Source organism: Pimephales promelas, chromosome 22 (assembly GCF_988280905.1).
Source record: "Pimephales promelas chromosome 22, fPimPro1.hap1.1, whole genome shotgun sequence".
Taxonomy (NCBI): domain Eukaryota; kingdom Metazoa; phylum Chordata; class Actinopteri; order Cypriniformes; family Leuciscidae; genus Pimephales; species Pimephales promelas.
The window spans coordinates 14,675,161-14,695,434 of NC_142790.1; the positions used below are offsets into that span (position 1 = coordinate 14,675,161).

The 20,274-nt window shown below is 38.0% G+C and overlaps 1 protein-coding gene across 1 annotated transcript; it reads right to left on the bottom strand.

Moving 5' to 3' along the window:
- Window positions 1-275: 275 nt before the first annotated feature.
- topbp1 (DNA topoisomerase II binding protein 1) lies at window positions 276-20,194 on the bottom strand. Its single transcript, XM_039666667.2, has 28 exons — window positions 19,797-20,194; window positions 19,377-19,476; window positions 19,151-19,285; window positions 18,769-18,912; window positions 18,479-18,660; window positions 16,514-16,707; window positions 16,243-16,437; window positions 15,463-15,626; window positions 15,157-15,320; window positions 12,764-13,014; window positions 12,379-12,683; window positions 12,121-12,293; window positions 10,876-11,087; window positions 8,381-8,703; window positions 7,999-8,187; window positions 7,813-7,928; window positions 7,572-7,695; window positions 6,058-6,222; window positions 5,859-5,955; window positions 5,538-5,733; window positions 5,120-5,349; window positions 4,427-4,566; window positions 4,245-4,347; window positions 3,595-3,758; window positions 3,384-3,512; window positions 2,876-2,965; window positions 2,582-2,743; window positions 276-1,897 (listed from the first exon to the last, which is right to left on the bottom strand). The coding sequence occupies exons 2-28, from the start codon at window positions 19,461-19,463 to the stop codon at window positions 1,760-1,762; spliced, it is 4,572 nt and encodes a 1,523-aa protein (XP_039522601.2). The 5' UTR covers window positions 19,464-19,476; window positions 19,797-20,194; the 3' UTR covers window positions 276-1,759.
- Between the last annotated feature and the right edge of the window lie 80 nt (window positions 20,195-20,274).

The window sequence follows — 20,274 nt, forward strand, 5'->3', positions numbered from 1 at the left end:
ACAAACAAAACGCTTAATTTTTATTTTATTTTTACACTTAATTATGTAAACTCCATTTCCTATGTGCCCTTGTATTGCAAGCGTAAAGTCGTTTTTTTTTTTTTTTTTTTTTTTTTACATTGTCTTGAGCAACAATAGGCAACTGTGTCCTGATTTTAGACAGGAACAAAGGGACATTCTGTTCCACTTCAATGCATAATCTCTATTCATATCTTACGGAAATATGGTCATTTTCTATGGCCTGCATTGGTCATCACAGGCCTCACAACAAGCTATTTTTCTTCGTATTACCACAGTAAAATGGCATTGCTATCAGATAGAGGTACTGGTCCCAGTATCAGTCATGTAGACAGGTAAGGAGCAAAGAGGTCTTATCTGCACCAGCAGTTACAGAGCTTGGGTGGAAAGGAAGTAATTTACAGCACATTTAATTTCTCATTCAGGACTGAAGCAAGAAACACAAAGGTAGAAACATGTGCAGTGCAGTGACATAAAAGGTGATAGCAGATATGTGTTCAGAAGACTAACAGGCATTCAGAAGAACCCTTCCCCCTATCAACACCACCCTGTGACAAATGGGGGATCCAACTTCGTAATCCGATGGCTTTGAGTCTGTGGTTTAACCCCCCAGTCTCAGTAATCGGCTGGTTGCAGGCTTAGCCATGACCAGAGTAAATCATTTACATGCCCATATAGGCCACCAGACTTCTCAAGCAAATCCAGTTATGGCTTTAAGTGAATGTGTATTTTGACAGACATCATGTGATTCCACACGCACTTGAATGCAAAAAGAATTAGTAATGTTACTTACAGGGTAAACAGACTCATAGTGGGTTAAAATACATTGAAATGAGCTTAATGTAGGAAGAAGTGGCACTAAAACTGGTTGTTTAAAAAATTATAATTATCAAAAATATATATAATATTAACACTATTGTTACTATAGGAAGATAAATGAAAGTAACATACCAATAGAGTAAAAAGGATCCGACCAAGACATAACGATATGAATTGGTTCTATGACATAAGTCAGACAGCAGAATTAAACAAAAAACAATGCTCTTGTTGCCGTTAGTAACAGAACGGTTGCTGTGGACACAGATGATTCCCAAAGTCTTTCGAAAGAAAGCAATACACCAGGGGTCAAACACGATCTTGAGTATTATGGTACACTTGATCAGAAAATCATGGGATTCAGTGAACATGAGTGATAAATCACTTTAAAACAGAATTACACGCAACAGACAGTATTATATGATACATCATATAGTGATTTGAGAACATAAAGCCTTTTAATTTTCTATCTGTCCAATTAGTCCACCTGTACATAATGTCTTATATATTTTTGGCTGGCAGGTAATTGGCAACTTTCTAACTATATTTATATAGTACTAGCCCATGCATTTGAGTGCGTGTAAAAAAATGTATGTAATAGGCAATAGGTTGTATGGCTAAAATGATCATTAAGTCAAATTTTGTGAAGATTGCTCCCTCTGCAGGGCATAAAGTGGTAGTACATCAGAGTCAGTCCAGAGATGTCCAGCATAAAACAAAAATGCAAGCAGCGAAATTCTGTTTAAATTGGATTTCTGGTGAAATCTTAAAAACAAAAACAACCCTTTTCTTCTAATTTTTACATTATGAATTTATTTTTTTATTGGCACAACTGGCAAATGCTTATTCTTACAATGTAATATGAATAAAATGAATTAAATACATATTAAATACACATTAAGTTTGAGCATGAAAAAGGACTGTTTCATCTCACACGACTCTTCTTCAATGTGGACATGTCGCCGGATGCTTTCCGTTTGCGTGAAGATGCATCTTGAACCTTCTCTAGATCCTCTGCAGCTGCACCAGGAAGATAGTAAGCATCCATTGAAGGAGATGGCTCCTGAAAAAAAAAAAAAAAAAATTAAAAGGGCAAATTTATTAAATCATACAACCTGTTGCCTAAACAACCATTTCAGAGCTGAAACAGAACAAGCAATTACTGAGATCAAATTTCCACATTATTGCTTCTGGTACATTAAATGTCAGGTGTAATAGGGTTGCATGATTAATCGACATACAACCGAAACCGCTCATGCCCGAGTTTGGGTCACTTATAAGATGCATTTGTGAAGGCAACATGGGCCAACAGTCTTTACAAACTTGCAACTAAAGAGAAGCTCATTGGTTCAACTTCTGAAAATTAAGACAGTGATATATATTAGTATTGAAATTCTTCAGTTGTACTGCAAAATACAAGTATTATATTTCTTAAATACTTTTTTTTTTTTTACAGATTTTTGTGTAATTTCTTATTTTGTTTGTTTTCATTTGGTAAATTTAATATTATAATATAATAATAATATTTCTGTAAAATAAAGGAGTTTCTTTCTGCTGTTGAACCCTCAACCAAATCCTAATCCTATGGTAAGTACATGTAGATACTTAATATACAGTAACAATGACACCGTAAAATTATTATTTCATAATTAAATTGATAATTACACAACTTTTTTGCCAAACTGCAGCCCTACAAACAAGCACAGAAAACCAAGAGGCTTAATACAAATAAAAATCATTGTCTCACCTGCATGAGGTAATCAGCAATATACTCTGGTTTTAGGCATTTGACCCCCTGAGCTGCAGCCTCGCTGATGTCCACTCTGACATCACCCGGCTTTAACCGACTGAAATCCACAAACAGGTGTGTGGTTTCTGGAAAGAGCGAGGGAGAAGCGTCTGGTAACACCTATACAGAAAAAATAGAGTTAATACAGGACAAAGAAACCATACAGAGAGAGGAAATAGCAACGACTACCTGTAATGACCAATATTTTAAACCTGGAATCAAGAGACAAAAATATGACAAAAGACAACAGACCTTGGCTCCCCCAGACTGCAGCAGGCGTCTGAATCCAGCTTCTCTGGCCTGGTCAATATTCAACATTACAGTCCAGCCGCCAAAAGCTCCCTGCACATCAACAGCATCAGCCACTGCACCATGTACTTGCAGGTTCATCCATGCCAAGTTTGTATATATGAAGAGTTCAGATGCAAAAGCCTCTAAATGCTATTTGAAATTTTCTTCTAAAATGACCATTTTTATCAAACTTGTATATGTAAGTTCAGTGATTTCACTTAAATGGCAATGGTGATTACCTATTAATTGTTATTTAAGTGAAATTACTGAACTTAAATATACAAGCTTGATAAAAATGGTCATTTTAGAAGAAAATTTCAAATGGCATTTAGAGGCTTTTGCATCTGAACTCTTCATATATATATATATATATATATATATATATATATATATATATATATATATATATATACTGTATATATATATATATATATATATATATATATATATATAGTATGTGTATGTGTACCTCCTTGTTTGAGACACCATGTAGAGTCTTCCTCCATCGCATGGCTGCCAGTGCCAGTCTCTTCTGCTGAGAGTTGATGGACGGCAGAGCGTCCAGTATAGAGCTGCTGCCCCACTCATACTGCTCCTCCTAACACACGACACACACACAGGACATGAACATCATCTGAGATCATGTCTGAAAGACATGGAACACAAACGCAGACACACACCTTTATGAAGTGTCCTTCTGCACGGCAGGCCTCCAGGTATGATCGGTGAAGGATCCACTTGCCCGCTGCCATTGCGGCCAGATACTTCTCATTGCGCAGAGGATAACCCACAACCACGTGGGTGCAGCTGGGGTCAAAACTCTGCTTCTCTAGTACAACACCATCTGCAGAGGTAACGCATACAAGACACATCATACAGAAAGTATTTAGTCAGCCACAGCACTTAGTCAGGGCTTTAACACTGGGCATGTTTGATGTTGTCCAAGTCCAAATTGTTACCGACAACTAATGATGTCGTCATTGGCCAAAATGCATGCGCAGGTTACTTTACTTTCTGAACAAGTAAGCACCTGAATACGAGTTGCTTTAACATCCATGCGAATCACACCACAGCTCCAGTGCAACCAAGCTCAGACCACCTAATACAGGTAAATCTCGGGTTCGGCACCCATGGCAGCTCTCACATAACCAATTTTTCATGTGAACCGTGCCGTGTTTTATACTAAACTGCCAGCGTGAAAGGGCCATAAGGCCAAGCAAGACGACTAGCAGATTTAAAATGAAACACAATGCAGTGAGGTACACTGACAGATAATATGAAGTCACCCAGTGGAAGGAACAGGAAACACTAAGTTGTATTGCGTACTGACCTAGCTCCTCTATGAGATGGCTGTAGTCAATGCGTTCCTGTGGATTCAATGAAGACAGCAGGAATCGTGGAGGATCCTTCTTCACCTGGTCCTTATCTTCAATCTATTGAGAGCAGATTGAGTTAGATCAGATTTAAATAAAGATAATTAGAACTGCTGTCCATGGATAGGTGTATGTGTACCGGTGGAAGGGGAGCGGCTGCAGTTTTAGAAATGGGGAAAGCAATACTAGGAGCTTCAGGTGTTTCAGGGTTTCGTAGCGTGGCGACTCGAGGCGGGGTCACCTTTGGCCTCAGTTGTGCATCAATGACTTCAAAAGCAGCTAGAAAGGGTCAGAAGAGTTAAATCATTTAGAACATTTGTATTTTACTTTTACTTCCTCACACACTCTACCTTTCAAAACGGTGCGTTTAAAAAAAATAAAATAATAATATTACTGTTTTTCAGTAAGGACGCATTCAATTTATCAAAAGTGACAGTAAAGACATTGATGAATAGAAACTTCAACAGAGCAGCATTTATTTGAAATAAAAATCTTTTGAGACATTATTAAAGTATCCTGATTTCCACAAACGTTTTCAACACTGATAATAATATGAAAATGTCTCGTTCTACCAAATCAGCATATTAGAATGACTTCTGAAGGATCATGTGACACTGAAAACTGTAGTAATGATGCTGAAAATTCAGCTTTGCCAATCACAGGAATAATTTGCATTTTAAAATATACTAAAATGGACAGTTGTTCTAAATTGTAATATTTCACAATATTACTGATTTTACTGGATTTTTAATCACATAAATTAAGACTTGGTAAGCATTAGAGACTTCTTGACACTTTTGAACACTTTTTTCAAATGCAAAACATTGCATACCCATTTCCACCAGTTCAGAGTCAGTCATGGAGTCCCTGCCATTGGCTGTGTGATCAGAGGGGGGCAGCGGGACGAGGGCTAGAGGTTCGGAGTGCTGGGAGGGGCTTCCAGGCCACTGCAGGTTATCGGCCAGTTTCGCTCTCTCCTCTCGTGCGGTGGGATCATCCCACACGATCTGCTCACTCTGAGACGGCTCGGTGTTCAGGTCCACATCCACTTGACGCGACATCCTGCCAAAACGCAATCTTACAACATGCAATCTTAAAAACGCAACTAGCTGATGACCAGCATCTGATGCAGTTAAACAGGATACAGAAAAAACAGCAGCAAGGAACATGTCCTTTGTCTACATTCTCTATTGAACAACTGAAAACTGCTGATGCCACAATCCAATGGGATCAGAGACACCAATTTATACCGTATGGCCTCTAAATTGCGGCTCCGTCTACCCATTCGCCCCAGGCTGTCCGGGGTGTGGGGTGAGTCCTGCCCCCCGGAGCCTGTTCTAGCCAACCGCGAGGAGCCTCGACGACCGCTGGTCAGTTTAGTGGCAGACATGATCTCCTGAAGCTGCCTTTGAAGATTCTCTCTCATTTCCAGCGCTTCTGTAATACCTAAGGGAGCCGGGATAAATAAAAAAGGAGAGAAAATAACTGTAAAAAAAAAAAAATAAATAAAAGGAGAGAAAAAAAGCTGTGATCTAACACACAAATCAGACACATCTTTAAAGATGACTTACTTTTTCTCTCATTGCTGAGGGTCTGATCTTTCTCAGGCTCTCCCACACTGACTCGCTGAGGAGTCGAGATGTCTGTTATGTCGTCATTAGGGCCAAGCTTGAAAAAAACAAACATTGTTTTAATTAAAAAAAAAAGCTTAATAAGCTTAATAATAATTGTGGATTGAAGAATATGGTAATGCAGTTATTAATCCCTCACCCCGGTCTCCTCACTCTCTGTGAACGCCCTGAGTCTGGTGCGGGGGGTGCTAGGGGGAGGTGACCTCTGAGTGGAATCTGCCATCTGACTCATGGTAAGGCTCATTTTGGGGTTGAACGTGAAAGGGTAGAGCGACTCCGACACGTGCTTCTGCTCATCTGCACACTGAAATTGGGATGGACAATGAATTTAATGAAATCTCAAAACTTTACACAATGCTTTACAGTCACTCCAGATCTTTGTGATTCCACGATCGATGAATTAAATACAAAAATCAATAAAATGAAACAATCATTTTATGCGATACTAGTTAATTCACCATTTCACAGCAAAATAATAATTATCTAATTGAATTATCCTCAATTTGAAGTTGCAATGCATTATTTTAACAATGATACAGATGAACATTATGTCAGTGTGAAACAGTGAAATGAAAACTTTTTCACCAGCCGCCTCACATAAGTGCCAAGGACCGAGCGAAGCGATTAAGAATCATGAATGAATGACCAAATTATATGTTATTAAAGCTAGATACTACCAACAGACTAGGTTTTTTGGTAAGAAACCAAAATAAACAGGATTTGTGCATTTTATTTGTCCTTTGTGTCATGTATCACTATTGTGCATCTAACAAAATACATATGGTAAATGTGGTATACCTAATTATAAAATCAATATCAAGATTCAAAATCATATGTTTGGGGTAGGGTTTTTTTTGTTTGTTTGTTTTTTTTAGAAATTAATACTTGTATTCAAGGTTGCATGAAATTGATCAAAAGTGACAGTAAGGACATTTTTAATGTTACAAAAGATTTCTACTTAACATAAATGCTCTTCTATTTTATTTAAAAGAATCCTGAAAAATACAATATTTTGTTTCTTGAGCATCAAATCAGCAAAATTTCACATTCAAATATAAATACAAATGTTATTTCACAGTATTTATAACTATTTTAACTGTATTTTTGATCAAATGCAGCCTTGGTGAGCAGAACAATGTGTCAGAGGTGCAACGGGACAAAGGTAAATAGAACCCATTATAATCAGTGATTTCAGTAAACTGATGCTCTGTTCTATTTCTGATGTACTCCAAGAGCTCCTGCAACTTCTGACAAAAAAAATTATAATTTATATTTCCATTGGGAATGTACACATCATCAATACCATACTGGTAATCTACCCATTTTTAATTTATCAGTTCACATATTTAATTTTTTAAGCTCATTTCCCCAATTTGATTATCTTTGCCATCATCTATCACTCAAAGTTAATCTTTAAAAACAATACCAGTTTAATAACACTTAAATATAATCTTTAGCAGATCTTAAATAAAACTGCACTTTTCATACTGTTTTGACACTAGTTTTTTTTTCTCAGCCATATTAACGATTGAAAAAAAAAATGATTATCTAGTCATCAGTATTGGCCAGAATTTTATTATTGGTGCATCCTTAATTTATTCATAGACACTTTTTTTGCGCAATATGCATTTAGAAGTATCTGCATGTACGTACAGCCTGTAGCCAGTGTTGTGACACTATATGCAGTCTTCTCTCTTTCACAGCTCTGTATTCTTTACTGTTGTCTCCAACTTTCCCCTGGTAGATGAAATGAGTGACAGAGTCGTCACACGACCACCTAAATTAGACAGTATGGCATTAGTTTCCACCCCTTCACTCAAAAACATGCCTTACCAACATCTCAGCTGGCACTGTTTTAGATGCATGTAATATGATGTTATGATTTGTTACATACCTGAAGTCTGCACCGAGAGAGGCAGCTACTGCATTGAGCTCACTCTGTTTCTTGCTTAATTTCTTGCTCACACACACCACCACCCCCCTGAGAGGAGCTTCAGTCTTCTGCTCCACCTGCAAGACACACACCTGTAAACATCTGTATTCAGATAAACGTAGCAAGTGTATATGCGAGTGTGTGTACCTCAGGTTCAGGCTCTTTTTTTTCCAGCTGTGGACTGGCAGTTATGGCTGCGAGGTTTGTGACATGACTGCGGTTACTGTTGGCAACTGCAGCATTAAGGTTTCTCTCGATGACCTCTGACAGGGGAGTCTCCGCCCCCTGACCTTGCTGTGGGTTATTCCCAGGAGTCTGTAAATGGTCAAAGACATCCTGCAACACAGACGTGCAAACACATTGCAAAACTTAGTTATCATTTAGTTCTATTTAACCATCCACTCCTCTCTGACCCTTTAGAATTAAGCAGGCTGGTTTTGGCATTGTACCTTTTCTTATCAGTCTATTAACGCCATTTTAAACCAAAACAAAGCAAAAGATGTTTTCTGAATTTGAAATTCCAGCTGACCTTAGTGTTAAATGTTGGTCCGAAGAGTCGGTCTCTGCTCAGGAAGCGAGAGGGAGTGTCTAGTTGGAGGGAGGAGTCTTTTTGCAGGGCTCCTTTGGCGTCCTCTTGTCCTGGGGTTGACACCTCCGCCTGCTCCTCCTCTCCTTCTCTCAACTTCCTGACTGCTGAACGGACAGTGCGGCTCTGAAAGCGAGTCGTGTCCAGGGGGGTGATGGCAGCGCTGTTTTGTGGGCCCAGTAGGGGTAGCTCTGGGGAGCGTTGCAAGAGGCGCAGAGGCGGCAGTTCTTTCTGAGATGCTCCAACAAAACTGTCTTCACTTCTCTCTATGGGAAAATCACAAACAGAAAGCAATAATATAATGTTGAAGTGACCATTTGTATGACATTTCTTAATTTAAAGTATAGAAATGGATGAATCTTATTTATTAAGTTCACAGAAAACCATTTTCAGTCAAATGACTGTTAACTTTTAACAAACATTAGAATTAAGGGTATCATAAAAAAAAATGGAATACTCTTTCAACCAATCCCTCTTTAGGGAATATTTTTAAAGATTTTCTTTATTCATTCATAAAAGATCCAGTAACATAGCAAATAGATTGGTAAAATCTGATATATACACCGATAAGACTAAAACATTTACCGGTATATGGCTACACTCTGAAGGTTGGTTCTAAAATACATCCAGAAGGTTATAAAAGCGAGTCTTAATGCTCAAAAATTCTGATATTTTTTTGCATACCCGTTCACATTGTCGTTTTAAATGTGGCCAATATCAGATTACAGTGTGAATACATCATGGTATTGCACATGCACAAAAGAACAAACTAAACACAAAGGACATTAACAGTAAGTGATTACGAGATTATGTATTGTGTGATATGCCGCAGAAACCAGCATATTTAAATTTAATCTCTTGCAGGCAATAGAAAAAAAAACAGAGGAAGATGTGAATAAGGAGAGCAGATTTTTTAAACATTTATGATACAAGCCCTAATGTTTTGCTTGTATGTAGGACTGTCATTAGAATACTTATGGGTTCTGACAGATTACTGTCCTTCCACTGACTACCTTTTGCAACTGTCTAGATAACTTTGTATGCGTCAAATCTTTGAAGACTCTGAAGAATTGTGAAGAATGTTGATCTGATGGAAAAGTCGCATGAATTCAGGACTGTTCAGACTGAGGTCACATCGCAATACATCTGACCCATATCGGATTTAGTACCACAAAGATCAGATTCCATGTAGTTTGTGGTACATAAACAGAACAGTCACATGTGAGGAAAAAAAAAATTTGGATTTGAGCCACATTTATCTGCAGTCTGAACGTAGGCTAAGAGGTTGTTTTCCCAGTAGAAATTGTGCAGCCTGATCATCAATAATTTAAACCAAGCAGTTTATTGACGCACCTTTTGGTAAAATATTTTTAATTAAATCATTAATAATTGCTTGCGCCACATCGACTGTGATTTACATTTTAAAATGCCCTTACACACTAATTTACATTGAAAAACTATTAGTCCGTTAAAAAAAACATATTAGTGAATATAAATCTGCGATTAGGAGCCGTGATGTTAATTTGCCAATTGCTAGACATTTTCACAACCATTACTATGAAATGAAGGATTTAACTTGTATAGGTATTGAAAAAGTATCAAATACACACACACACACACACACACACACACACACAAAAAAAAAAAACATCTTATAATGAGAAGCTTGCTCGATGTATCGATTAAACAGCATGCCTCCTCTGGGTTTTAATGAAGACTTTGACCTCTCCTGTTTTCTTTAATTAGAAAGTTGTTATTTGCAGTCTTTTTTTTCTTATCATGCTGTACCAAAATTGCAATTTGATTATTTTTGTTCAGGGAAAGTGGATGGCGATGTGGATTTATGAACTGCTTTTTGGCCTGATGTGTTTGATCATTCTCAACTTTTATTCTGAATTGAAGATTTTGTAAGTATTTGTTATCTCATTAGATGTTGAAGGTAATAAATTAATGATTTGTACTGTATGTGCTGTGATTGATGTGTTGAATATTTTGTGGTTGTTGTGCATGTTGAACATTTTGCAAATGTTTTGGGTGGTTGTTTTTAGTGTTGACTTGTTTGTTTGGATTCATTTAATGGTGATTTGCTGATTTAAGTTGTAAACTCTTTGGATGAGAAGCACCTGAGATTCTTAGGGACAGTAACATTGTATGATTTACTGAAGAAGGTTGATTGCCAAAACATTTGATCTTGATCTATATGTGATTTGTTGCATAATTAAAAACTAATAATTCATTTTAAAAAACACAAGCAAGTGCGGATCTTTTGTTCTTTATATTCAATTAAAAAAAAGGAAATCAAAATCACAAAATGTTTATTAAAGAGAGCTTCTAAATATAATAAAAACATATAATCTCTGAAAAAACACTTGAGATCATCAGTTATAATACTTACATTATAATATAAGTATATACTGTTATATATACTTCTGACTAACCTGGAGAGGGTGGCAGGGAAACCAGGTATCGTCCCTCATCGGCACGCTTCCCTGTTCTGGCAGACTCTAAAACCCAGCGTATCGTGACTGCAGGGAAACCCCATTTTTGGGCTGCCTGGTACTTGCTGCCCTCGGGTGTCTGGAGTACCAGATGAGTGCTGGCAAGCATTCCCTTTCTTTGATTAGCGGTCCGCACAAAGTAATCCTGAACACTGCCGATACAAATGTAGGTGAGAGAAGCAACAAAACATTAGATTATATCTGAGAATTGTAAGGAATTCAGCAATTCTGGATGCTAAATGCAATTCTGGTTGCTTTTTCATAGTGCAACACAATTTGGCCAAACATAGTCACACATAAAAAAAATAAATAAATAAATAAATAAAATAAAGAAAAATGTTAGTTTTGTAATACAATTTTCACTGTAAAATAACAAAAACTTGAGTATTTAAGAAATGTAACTAAAAGTACAAATGAATTTACAATGTTTCAAACATTAAGGGCAGAGTATGCAAGTTTCGCCTCTAGAGGTCGTTTTTTTCTCAAAACAATAACAAAGGCGTAGCTTGACGCTGAATGAGTGTGGAATCATGGGAGTTGTTGTCTTCACCTCCACAGCCGATGGACAGCAATCTGACATTACTAATGATCTAAATCATGTTCATGGGTGAGCTAATTAATGCATTAAAGTTTTATTAACGTTATTGTAGTATGAAGCAGGGCGGTGCCGAGAGCCTGGGACATTTTACGTTGCTGTATCATTATTGCCTATATGCCAGTCAGCCGCTAGTCCTGCTTCTTTCGTTTTTTAGTTTAGTTCATGATTAAAATTAAATTGACATCTGAGCTCCCTCTTCCCTGAACATGAACTTTGTTACAGTTACATTTGATCACTTAAATTCATATTATTTTATTTCATTCTAATAAAACAGCAGCAAGTGCTCAATTATTACTCATATCAGTCACTTTATCTGATAAACTAAAATTGTGGGGTACCGCGGCGCTGTTTTACTTTATCAAAACAAGCATACTAAATACCTTTAAATGTGTGGTGATGATGTTATGAAGTTACTCTGTGCGTTCGCTCGGCGGCTGCTATGAGGCACTTGACTTGTTGCACATTGCAATGAGCTAGATCGCTAATAGAATATCATATTATTAATTAAAAATGGATGACTTGTTGCTATACAGGATGTTGAAACAGCCTAGAAGTTGAGCAGAAGATCTCAGTGAGCAAGGTCTCACCTTGCTCCCAGGTGTTTGGCAAGCTGAATGAGAGAGTCTCTCTCAGCTCCAGTAAACTGACTGACGGACAGCACACAGTCTTTGAGAGGAGAGAAGCCCTCTCTCACAGTCACTGGAGTGAATAGAGGATGAGAGGCTAACGGCAACACATACTGCTGCTCCAAACACATGGCCTGAACACACACACACACACACACACACACAAAATTACAAAAGGTATATTGTCTGGCTGTGCATAAACTCTGTGTTTTTTCTTACCAGCCAGGTATCTGTTACGACCTCATCTACTGTGGCCTCTACGTCACAGCCCAGCAGTGGCACGATGGCGTAATGCGCCACTGCTCTCGAGCGGCCCACCAAAATCTTCCCAGCGTTTTCCATGACTAGCTCTGAGAGCTGGGCTTCAGCCTCAGCTCCAAAACCAACCAAGATGAAGCGCTTCCCTGAAAACAGGCCACCCTCTGAGGTTTCAACCAAGGTTGAGTCCTTCTGTGCAGCTGGAGGCTCTGGAAGCAAAACGCTCTGCCGACTCCATGTACTATTAGTGGCTTGAGCCAGCTCCACTACATTAAAGACAGTCAGGGAAGAATGAGGAAGACAGACAGTAGAAGACAAAGAAAAAAATATATATTTATAAACTCACCAACAGTCTGGTCAGGCTCCATGTACTGCGAGAGCAGGTCTTCTTCTGCTCTGGCTTGACGGGCTGGACTAGGGGCAGGAGGGGGAGCTACAGAGGGTCTGGAGGCACGGGGAGCAGCTTTCTGGGGAGCTGGCAAATCAACAGCGGCTGGGGCAGGGGGCAGGAAGGATGGGTGGAAGTAGCCATCCTCTGGGAGCAAAGTACCATGGCTCAAACTGTCCAGCAGCCACTGCACGGTCACTATATGGGGTCTATGGAGAAGAACATCTCTGAGAACCATATTGGAAATGCTTAAATTGCACTTATTCTGGCTAAGGATGGCAATTTAGGAAGATAGGAAGAGTCAATCTGAACGACATGAGCAATGAACCTTGCATATTCAACAACTACTTCACCCTCCAAAGTCCTCATTTAGGCCCCAATACACTCACGACGAAGTAGAAGCAAAAAGAAGTTCGAAATAGCTCTTCAGCTATATACACCCATAACGTCCAATGTTGTCAAATGGCAACCGGATTCGCCCATACATGTTCGACCAAGAGTCCGTGTGTTACACAATTCTTGTCAGATCCAATATAGACGGCACAGCACCGTTCTTTACTCTTAATCGGTCTGCAAATCCAGTCTTGTTTACAAAACAATCCTCAGTGAAATGAAGCGAACAGACGACGTTTTACCCTCATCAGCTGAAACGTCATTAAAAATAAAATTTAACCATGCAGTCCTATTGGAATCCAGAGGAAGCTTATGCAGCGACTGTCTTCTTCCACAACCAGGCGCTGCACAATATTCTGTATTGCTCGTTAGCTCTATCCGGTTTGTCATCACGAGGTAGGCATGCATGTTAGGCTACTTAGCTATGCGTGTAATGCGCGAATCGGTGGGCGGGGCTAAACCGGCCGTGTTGAAGTAGGCGTTGATCTTCTTCTGCGGGGGTGGTGTTTGAACCCCTTCGACGTTATAGTTCCCCACTTTTAAAAACGAGTCGTTTTCAGAGGCTGGTGTCAATAAAAGCTTTTATTGGACTAACAAGGACGTTTTCAGTTCTGAAACTTACAGGATATTCTCATAATATGACGACCTCTTAGATGTCAAAAGCTCAAAGAAAATTTGATTACTCAGTTCATCACCCCTTTAATCAATGCATGCTGATGAATAGTGGTTTTAATGGACCAAAGTTAGCAAAGGCTTTCTGGGTTGCAGCATAAATACCTGTAATATATTAATTATCATTGCCAAATTTCAGGATTTTCATGGATTTTGGACAGTAATTTTAATCTGTAATTTTAAGCATTTTACATGTGAATTATATACAATCTATCTATTTACATTTGAATCATAATCTACTGTATCTAGCTATCTATTATCATCTTTCTATCGGCATCATCTTTCCATCTTGTAAAAATAATTAAACATTCAAATGCATGCATTACATTTGAAAAGATTAGAGTATTATAATAAGATAATACAGATTTTTCGTTATCAAAGTTTATAGTTGTAACAAAAATCAGAAATCTCACACTCCTTACATTTTACCTTCTGCATTTTATAATAATTTCCTTTTCCTCAGTCGAGCGATTACTCTCATCTAACCGCTGAAAAGATATAGGAAGGGGCACGCTGTTTCATGAGACATTTTCATTTTTATATGCCTTAATTTGTGAATTCGTAATTGGCGCGTTTCACCATCAGTGTGCAATGCGGGTGCTGTCTACGTTCGTCAATAAATAAACTGCACGTGTCTTGCGGAAGAACACTATAACCAGAGCTACTTTTCTCCATTAAAGTCTATAGCGAGTCAAGCAGGCACTGGGCAACTCCGCACCAGAGTCGACCCCGGGATAAAATAGTCTGAATATAAACACTTATTATAGGCGTACCGTAGTGATTCAGGATAAGTCAAAAACACGGTTTGGAAAATGGATTCATGATGTAGCCTACTCGTTCATTTTGATCATAAGTTACGGACTGCAGCAGCTGATACAACGGCGTTCCACATTATTTATGCGACCACATAAAATTTTAACACGCATTCTCAAAAATTGGTTGCATATGTGACCAATTTGGTCGCAGTCTGGAACCCTGACCCATGCACACCTAACTATTACGTAATCGCCACAGACGAAGTGGTTTAAAGGTGTTTACCACATTCACAGAAAACCTTTCCAGAAAATTATTTTTGGATAGCCGTTTCGAACTCCAGACTTGAACTCCAAACAAACTAGTTTTGGCTTGATTTTTTTAAATAAAGTCACACCAGTTCATTCTTCGATTTCGCTTAAATTATACCGGGTCCTTTATAGTAACCTGTCCTGGAACCTAATCTTTATTAGTTAAAAACTATATAAAATAAAACAATGTCTACTTGTACCCCAACTTAGATTTTGACTGACCTGTGAGTGGCTTTGTCAAGGAAGACTTTGACCCTCTGGTCTGGTTCTCCCATCACTATGTGCGTGAGCTCCTGGCTGGGCTGGTTAAAGCGCAGACCTCCAGCAGAGTTCACCATCCGCCTCAGTTTCTCCAGTTTCTTTCCGGAAAGGCCACACAGGTACAACTTCAGGAAGAAGAACAGGGTTGTTTTATTTCAAATTCAACATTTAAATTCTAGGATTTAATTGAGATTTTTAATCTAAACAATGTCCAAAATGTGTAACTTATAAATATCCAGGAAACACTCATATTTGAGTACAACTAACCTTACAGCCATCCAACAGGTCATCTACTCGACAGACAGTGATGTCAAATGAGTCGACCGGATCAGGAGTCTCTATGTGGCTGATTCCTGCAGTGGTGAGGGCCGTTTCATTTACATTCATGCTGATATTGGATATATGACTCAATCCCAGAAGTGAAGGACCTTCTGCACAAACAAAGGACAATGTAAATTCAATTAATCAAAATGAATCAGACATAGTAATTAGTGATAATATTGATTTATTCAGGTGACTTTTTGTGCTTTATGAAATAAATACCAATTGTAACCATCTTGTGTATTGTCAATTTACATACTAGCTTATGAGTCGGTAAGATTTTTAATGTTTACTAAAATAAATCTCTTATGCTCAACAAGGCTGCATTTATTTGATAAAAAAATTATAATAAAAACAGTAATATCTGACATATTATAACAATTGCACATAATAGTTTTGTATTTCGAATACATTTTAAAATGTAATTTAGTCCTGTGATGTCAAAGTTGAAAGACTTCAGTGTCACATAATCCTCCAGAAATCAGTCTAATATGCTATTATAAGCAATGTTAAAAAAAAAAATATATATTTTTGGTACCCGTGATACCTTTTTTTCAGGATTCTTTGATGAATAAAGTTCAAAAGAACAGCATTTATTTAAAATAGAAATATTTTGTAATTTCATTAATGTCTTTACTGCCACTTATGATCAATTTAATGCATCCTTGCTGAACAAAAATATAAATAATCCCCCGTAAACCATAAGTAAAGTGTTTTACTCCGCACCCTCTTTCTTCTTGCTGCCTCCTGTAGGAGTGGAAGTGTTGGGTCTGCCCGCCTTCTCCTCGGTTCTCTTCTTCTCTCCACGCCCCATGACATACCTGCTCTCATCCTGACAGAAGCCCTTCTCGATGCTGTCAAACAGCCAGTGCAGGGACACACAGTACACGTTCCATTTACGGGCAAACTCATATTTCTGACCTGGAATGCAACACAGAAACTGAAGTAAGACTGTTACCCAAAACAGCGTGATGTGGTCAAGAGATTATGAGGTCACCTGTGGGTTCATTGACAATGAGATGAGTGCACTCATTCATCTTGAGCTGTCCCGTGTAGCTTCCTCCATTCTGACTGCACAACCTCTGAACCTCTTTACGGTCCACAGTAGAGAGTCCCGTCACACACACTGTACAGCCTTTCAGAACTGGACACCGATAGTCTTCTATATTCAGCTCAGAGTGATGGAAAACACTAGGGGGGAAAGAGAAGTTTTTAGAAGGAGACCTGTTGAAAAAGTTCAGATACTAAACAGTTGAAGAGCCCCATTAAAGGAGTAGTTCACTTTTGAAAAAACGTTTGCTGATAATTGACTCACCCCCATGTCATCCAAGATGTCCATGTCTTTCATTCTTCAGTCGAAAAGAAATTAAGGTTTTTGATGAAAACATTCCAGGATTTTTCTCCATATAATGGACTTCAGTGGGAACCAGACGGTTCAAGGTCCAAAAGAAACTTTAAGTACAAACTGCAAACTTGTTCAAAGGGCTTTAAACGATTCCAGAAGATGAATAAGGGTCTTATCAAGCGAAACGATCGCTCGTTTTATAAATAAATAACAAAGTTTAAGTTTTATAAGCTCAAACGCTCGCCTTGCTCTGTTCTGTAACGCACTCCTGTTCGAACTCGTTCATCAAAATGAACAAATCTTTTTCCGAGTCATTTGGTTCATTCAGCGAAAGAAACTAACGAATTGATTCGGAAAAAGATTTGTTCATTTTGTTGAACGAGTTTGAACAGGAGAGTCACGAACGTGCACCACAGAACAGAGCAAGGCGAGCGTTTGATCTTATAAAACTTAAACTTTGTTATTTTTAAAAAAAAATGAGCGATCGTTTCGCTTGATAAGACCCTTATTCATCTTCTGGAATCGTTTAAAGCCCTTTGAACAAGTTTGCAGTTTGTACTGAAAGTTTCTTTTGGAACTTGAACCGTTTGGTTCCCACTGAAGTCCTTTATATGGAGAAAAATCCTGGAACATTTTCATTAAAAACCTTAATTTCTTTTCGACTGAAGAAAGAAAGACATGGACATCTTGGATGACATGGGGGTGAGTCAATTATCAGCAAAAGTTTTTTGAAAAATGAACTAATCCTTTAACTAGCATAGTATTTTTTCCCATACAATGGAAGTCAATGGGGTCCATGAATTGTTTGGTTACCCATTTTCTTTAAAATATCTTATTTCGTGTTCAACAGAAGAAAGAAACTCATACAGGTTTGGAACAACTTGAGGGTGAGTAAATGATGACATAATTTTCATTTTTTGGATGAACTACCCCTTTAAAGTCACCATAAAATCAAAATTGCCAATTCAAATATTGTATTTATTATAAATGATACAAATGCCCCATATGCCCTTGTAATCTTTAAATCAGAATAACTTGAATATTTCTCCTCTATTTTTCGGCGGGAGGGCAGGACAACCTGTCACTCGCAGCAATAGCAAACAACAATGGTCCAATCAATTTCCAATGGACCAAGTCGGTCCTACATTTTTTCTTGTTCGAGAAGCTGTTTCACTCGGCTATATTTCACAATAGGGGAAAAAAGACTATCACAACTTCCGTTTCATGCCGACTTTAAAGTCAGCATGAAATAAAAATTGTAATCGTCATTTCTTCCGAATTCCATTTTGAAACATTTGATCAAACAAGGAGGTACTTGATTTTGAACAAATGCAAATTCAATAATTGAACAACGAGGTACTAAATGCTTATTGTCCGGTTCTTGCCTGGTACACATTCATCAAAAAAAGAGATGTCAATGCTAGAGGGAATTTTGCAAGGAGATAGTTTGATTAAAGATTACAAGGGCATGTGAATTTAAAAATAAAAATGATTTGCATGGATAAATAACTTATAAAAATAAAAAAAAATACTCTGATAAAAACATAACAATTATCAATGTTGATTTCATAGTGACTTTAAATAACTAATTTGACCGTGTAGAAGTTAATGAGTTACCTATCCTGAGACTTTTCCCAGCATGCTTTCACCCAGCTGGGCAATAGGATGGGCTTCCCGAGGCTTGCGGCCACCAGGTATTTCTTACTCCCCACTTCACCTGCCACCAGGTGAGTAACAGACACGTTGAGATCACGGTAAACCCGTCCACCCATCAGCTGGACAAGATCCATCACTTCACTCTACAAGAACAACAAAACAGCTGCTTATTTTTAGTGTATCGCCATTTCAATTCCAGTTTACTGCTAATGTAAGCAAAGGTGGATAAAATAACAATGTTTTCTCCGTACCCGTGCCTCTTTGTCGAGATTGGTGCAGGAGATAGTGATATCAGCCATTGCCATGTTGTACACAGGCTGCTCTGCTTTGGGAACACATCTCTGCTTCTGCAGACAGAACAGTACTACAAGAGGACTCACGATCCTGCATCCCAGCTGCAAAAATTAAAAACATTCAGAGTTTTAGAAGACTATCAACATTTATAATAATATGGGGACAAGTAGGGAAACATAAATGGACAGAACACAAGAGTTCAGGTATTACAACTGAAGTTTTACATCATCCTAAGCATCTTTGTAAATAATACAGAGATTATTGATGCACTGGAATTCTGGGAATTATAAATACACCACAAAAAGCAGATACTGTGCACTGTTGAAAGTGAGTCCTCACCCTCCTGCAGTGGTCAAAGGAATTGCTGGTGAAATCACTGAACACAAACAGGGATTTGTCATTGTGGTCCAGCTCTAGTGCGGCTTCCTCGTCCACCGTCTGCACATACTTTTCTGACTGAAGTTCCACTATTGCCTGAAGACAAGAATATGACTGTATGAACAAAAGGCTTATACATTATATATTATTAAATGATAGATATTAAGAAGAGTTTCACATGTTTCACCTTATAGGCCTGTAGAGCCAGTTCAGTCTTCTGTCCATTGCGCTCAACAAATTTCACAATATATGCATCCTTGTTGCCTTTTGACATGGTGGCATTCAATCTAAATTAGGTGGAAGGAATACAAATGTGGGCTTAATTAATACAATCATTAATAAACATCTGCTAGTACATCGTTATCGCACGTTGTTATTCTATAATGTAATAGGTCTCTATACTTTACCAGTTAAATAGGAAATCAATACAAAAATCAAACAAAAAATGGATGTTACTTATGACAATAACAACGATCAATCAGCTTCTCACGGCAGGTTGTTTTGATAATCTCATAAACATATAGCCAAACAAGACAAATCAAAGTGAGTCGTACTGTCGCACAGCTCTAAATAAAACAAACACTCATAATAACAAACGAAGACTTACCGCGAGACAGAGGGTTAAAACTAATTTCTAAGATTGTGATCTCATTTCAACTTAATTTTTAATATCATTTCTGCGACTGCACCCATATAAATATCTATAGTATAAGACAACAGAATAAATTATTAACTAATCTGTGTGTATTTCATTCAAGAAAGCCAGTTCCAGTCATTCGCGCCACTAGCTCTGAAAACAACTTCCGCTTTACTTCTGACTTCTTTGGTATGGACTCTGGTATGGACAGGAGAAATATTAAAATATATGACCGCCACCCACCGGACTGGAGGTTCGTAATATCAGAAATTATTTAAATTATTTAAAAATCAAGTTCTGTTTACTCTATGTAAGTTAGTTGGAAGAAAAAAAAAAAAAAAAACAGCAATCATTTCCTAAATACAAAGAACAGCTTTTATTTTCCTCACTCGCGAGCGAGACTGCTGTTACCATAGTTACGATTTGTAAATGAGTTGTTCTTCTTCTT

Coding starts and splice junctions, on each gene's coding strand:
- topbp1 (XM_039666667.2), bottom strand. CDS start 19,463: ATGTCAAAAGGCAACAAGGATGCATATATTGTGAAATTTGTTGAGCGC. Junction 12,684..12,763: donor GGAGCCTGACCAGACTGTTG/GTGAGTTTATAA, acceptor TCTTTAATGTAG/TGGAGCTGGCTCAAGCCACT. Junction 7,929..7,998: donor AAAAAGAGCCTGAACCTGAG/GTACACACACTC, acceptor TGTGTCTTGCAG/GTGGAGCAGAAGACTGAAGC.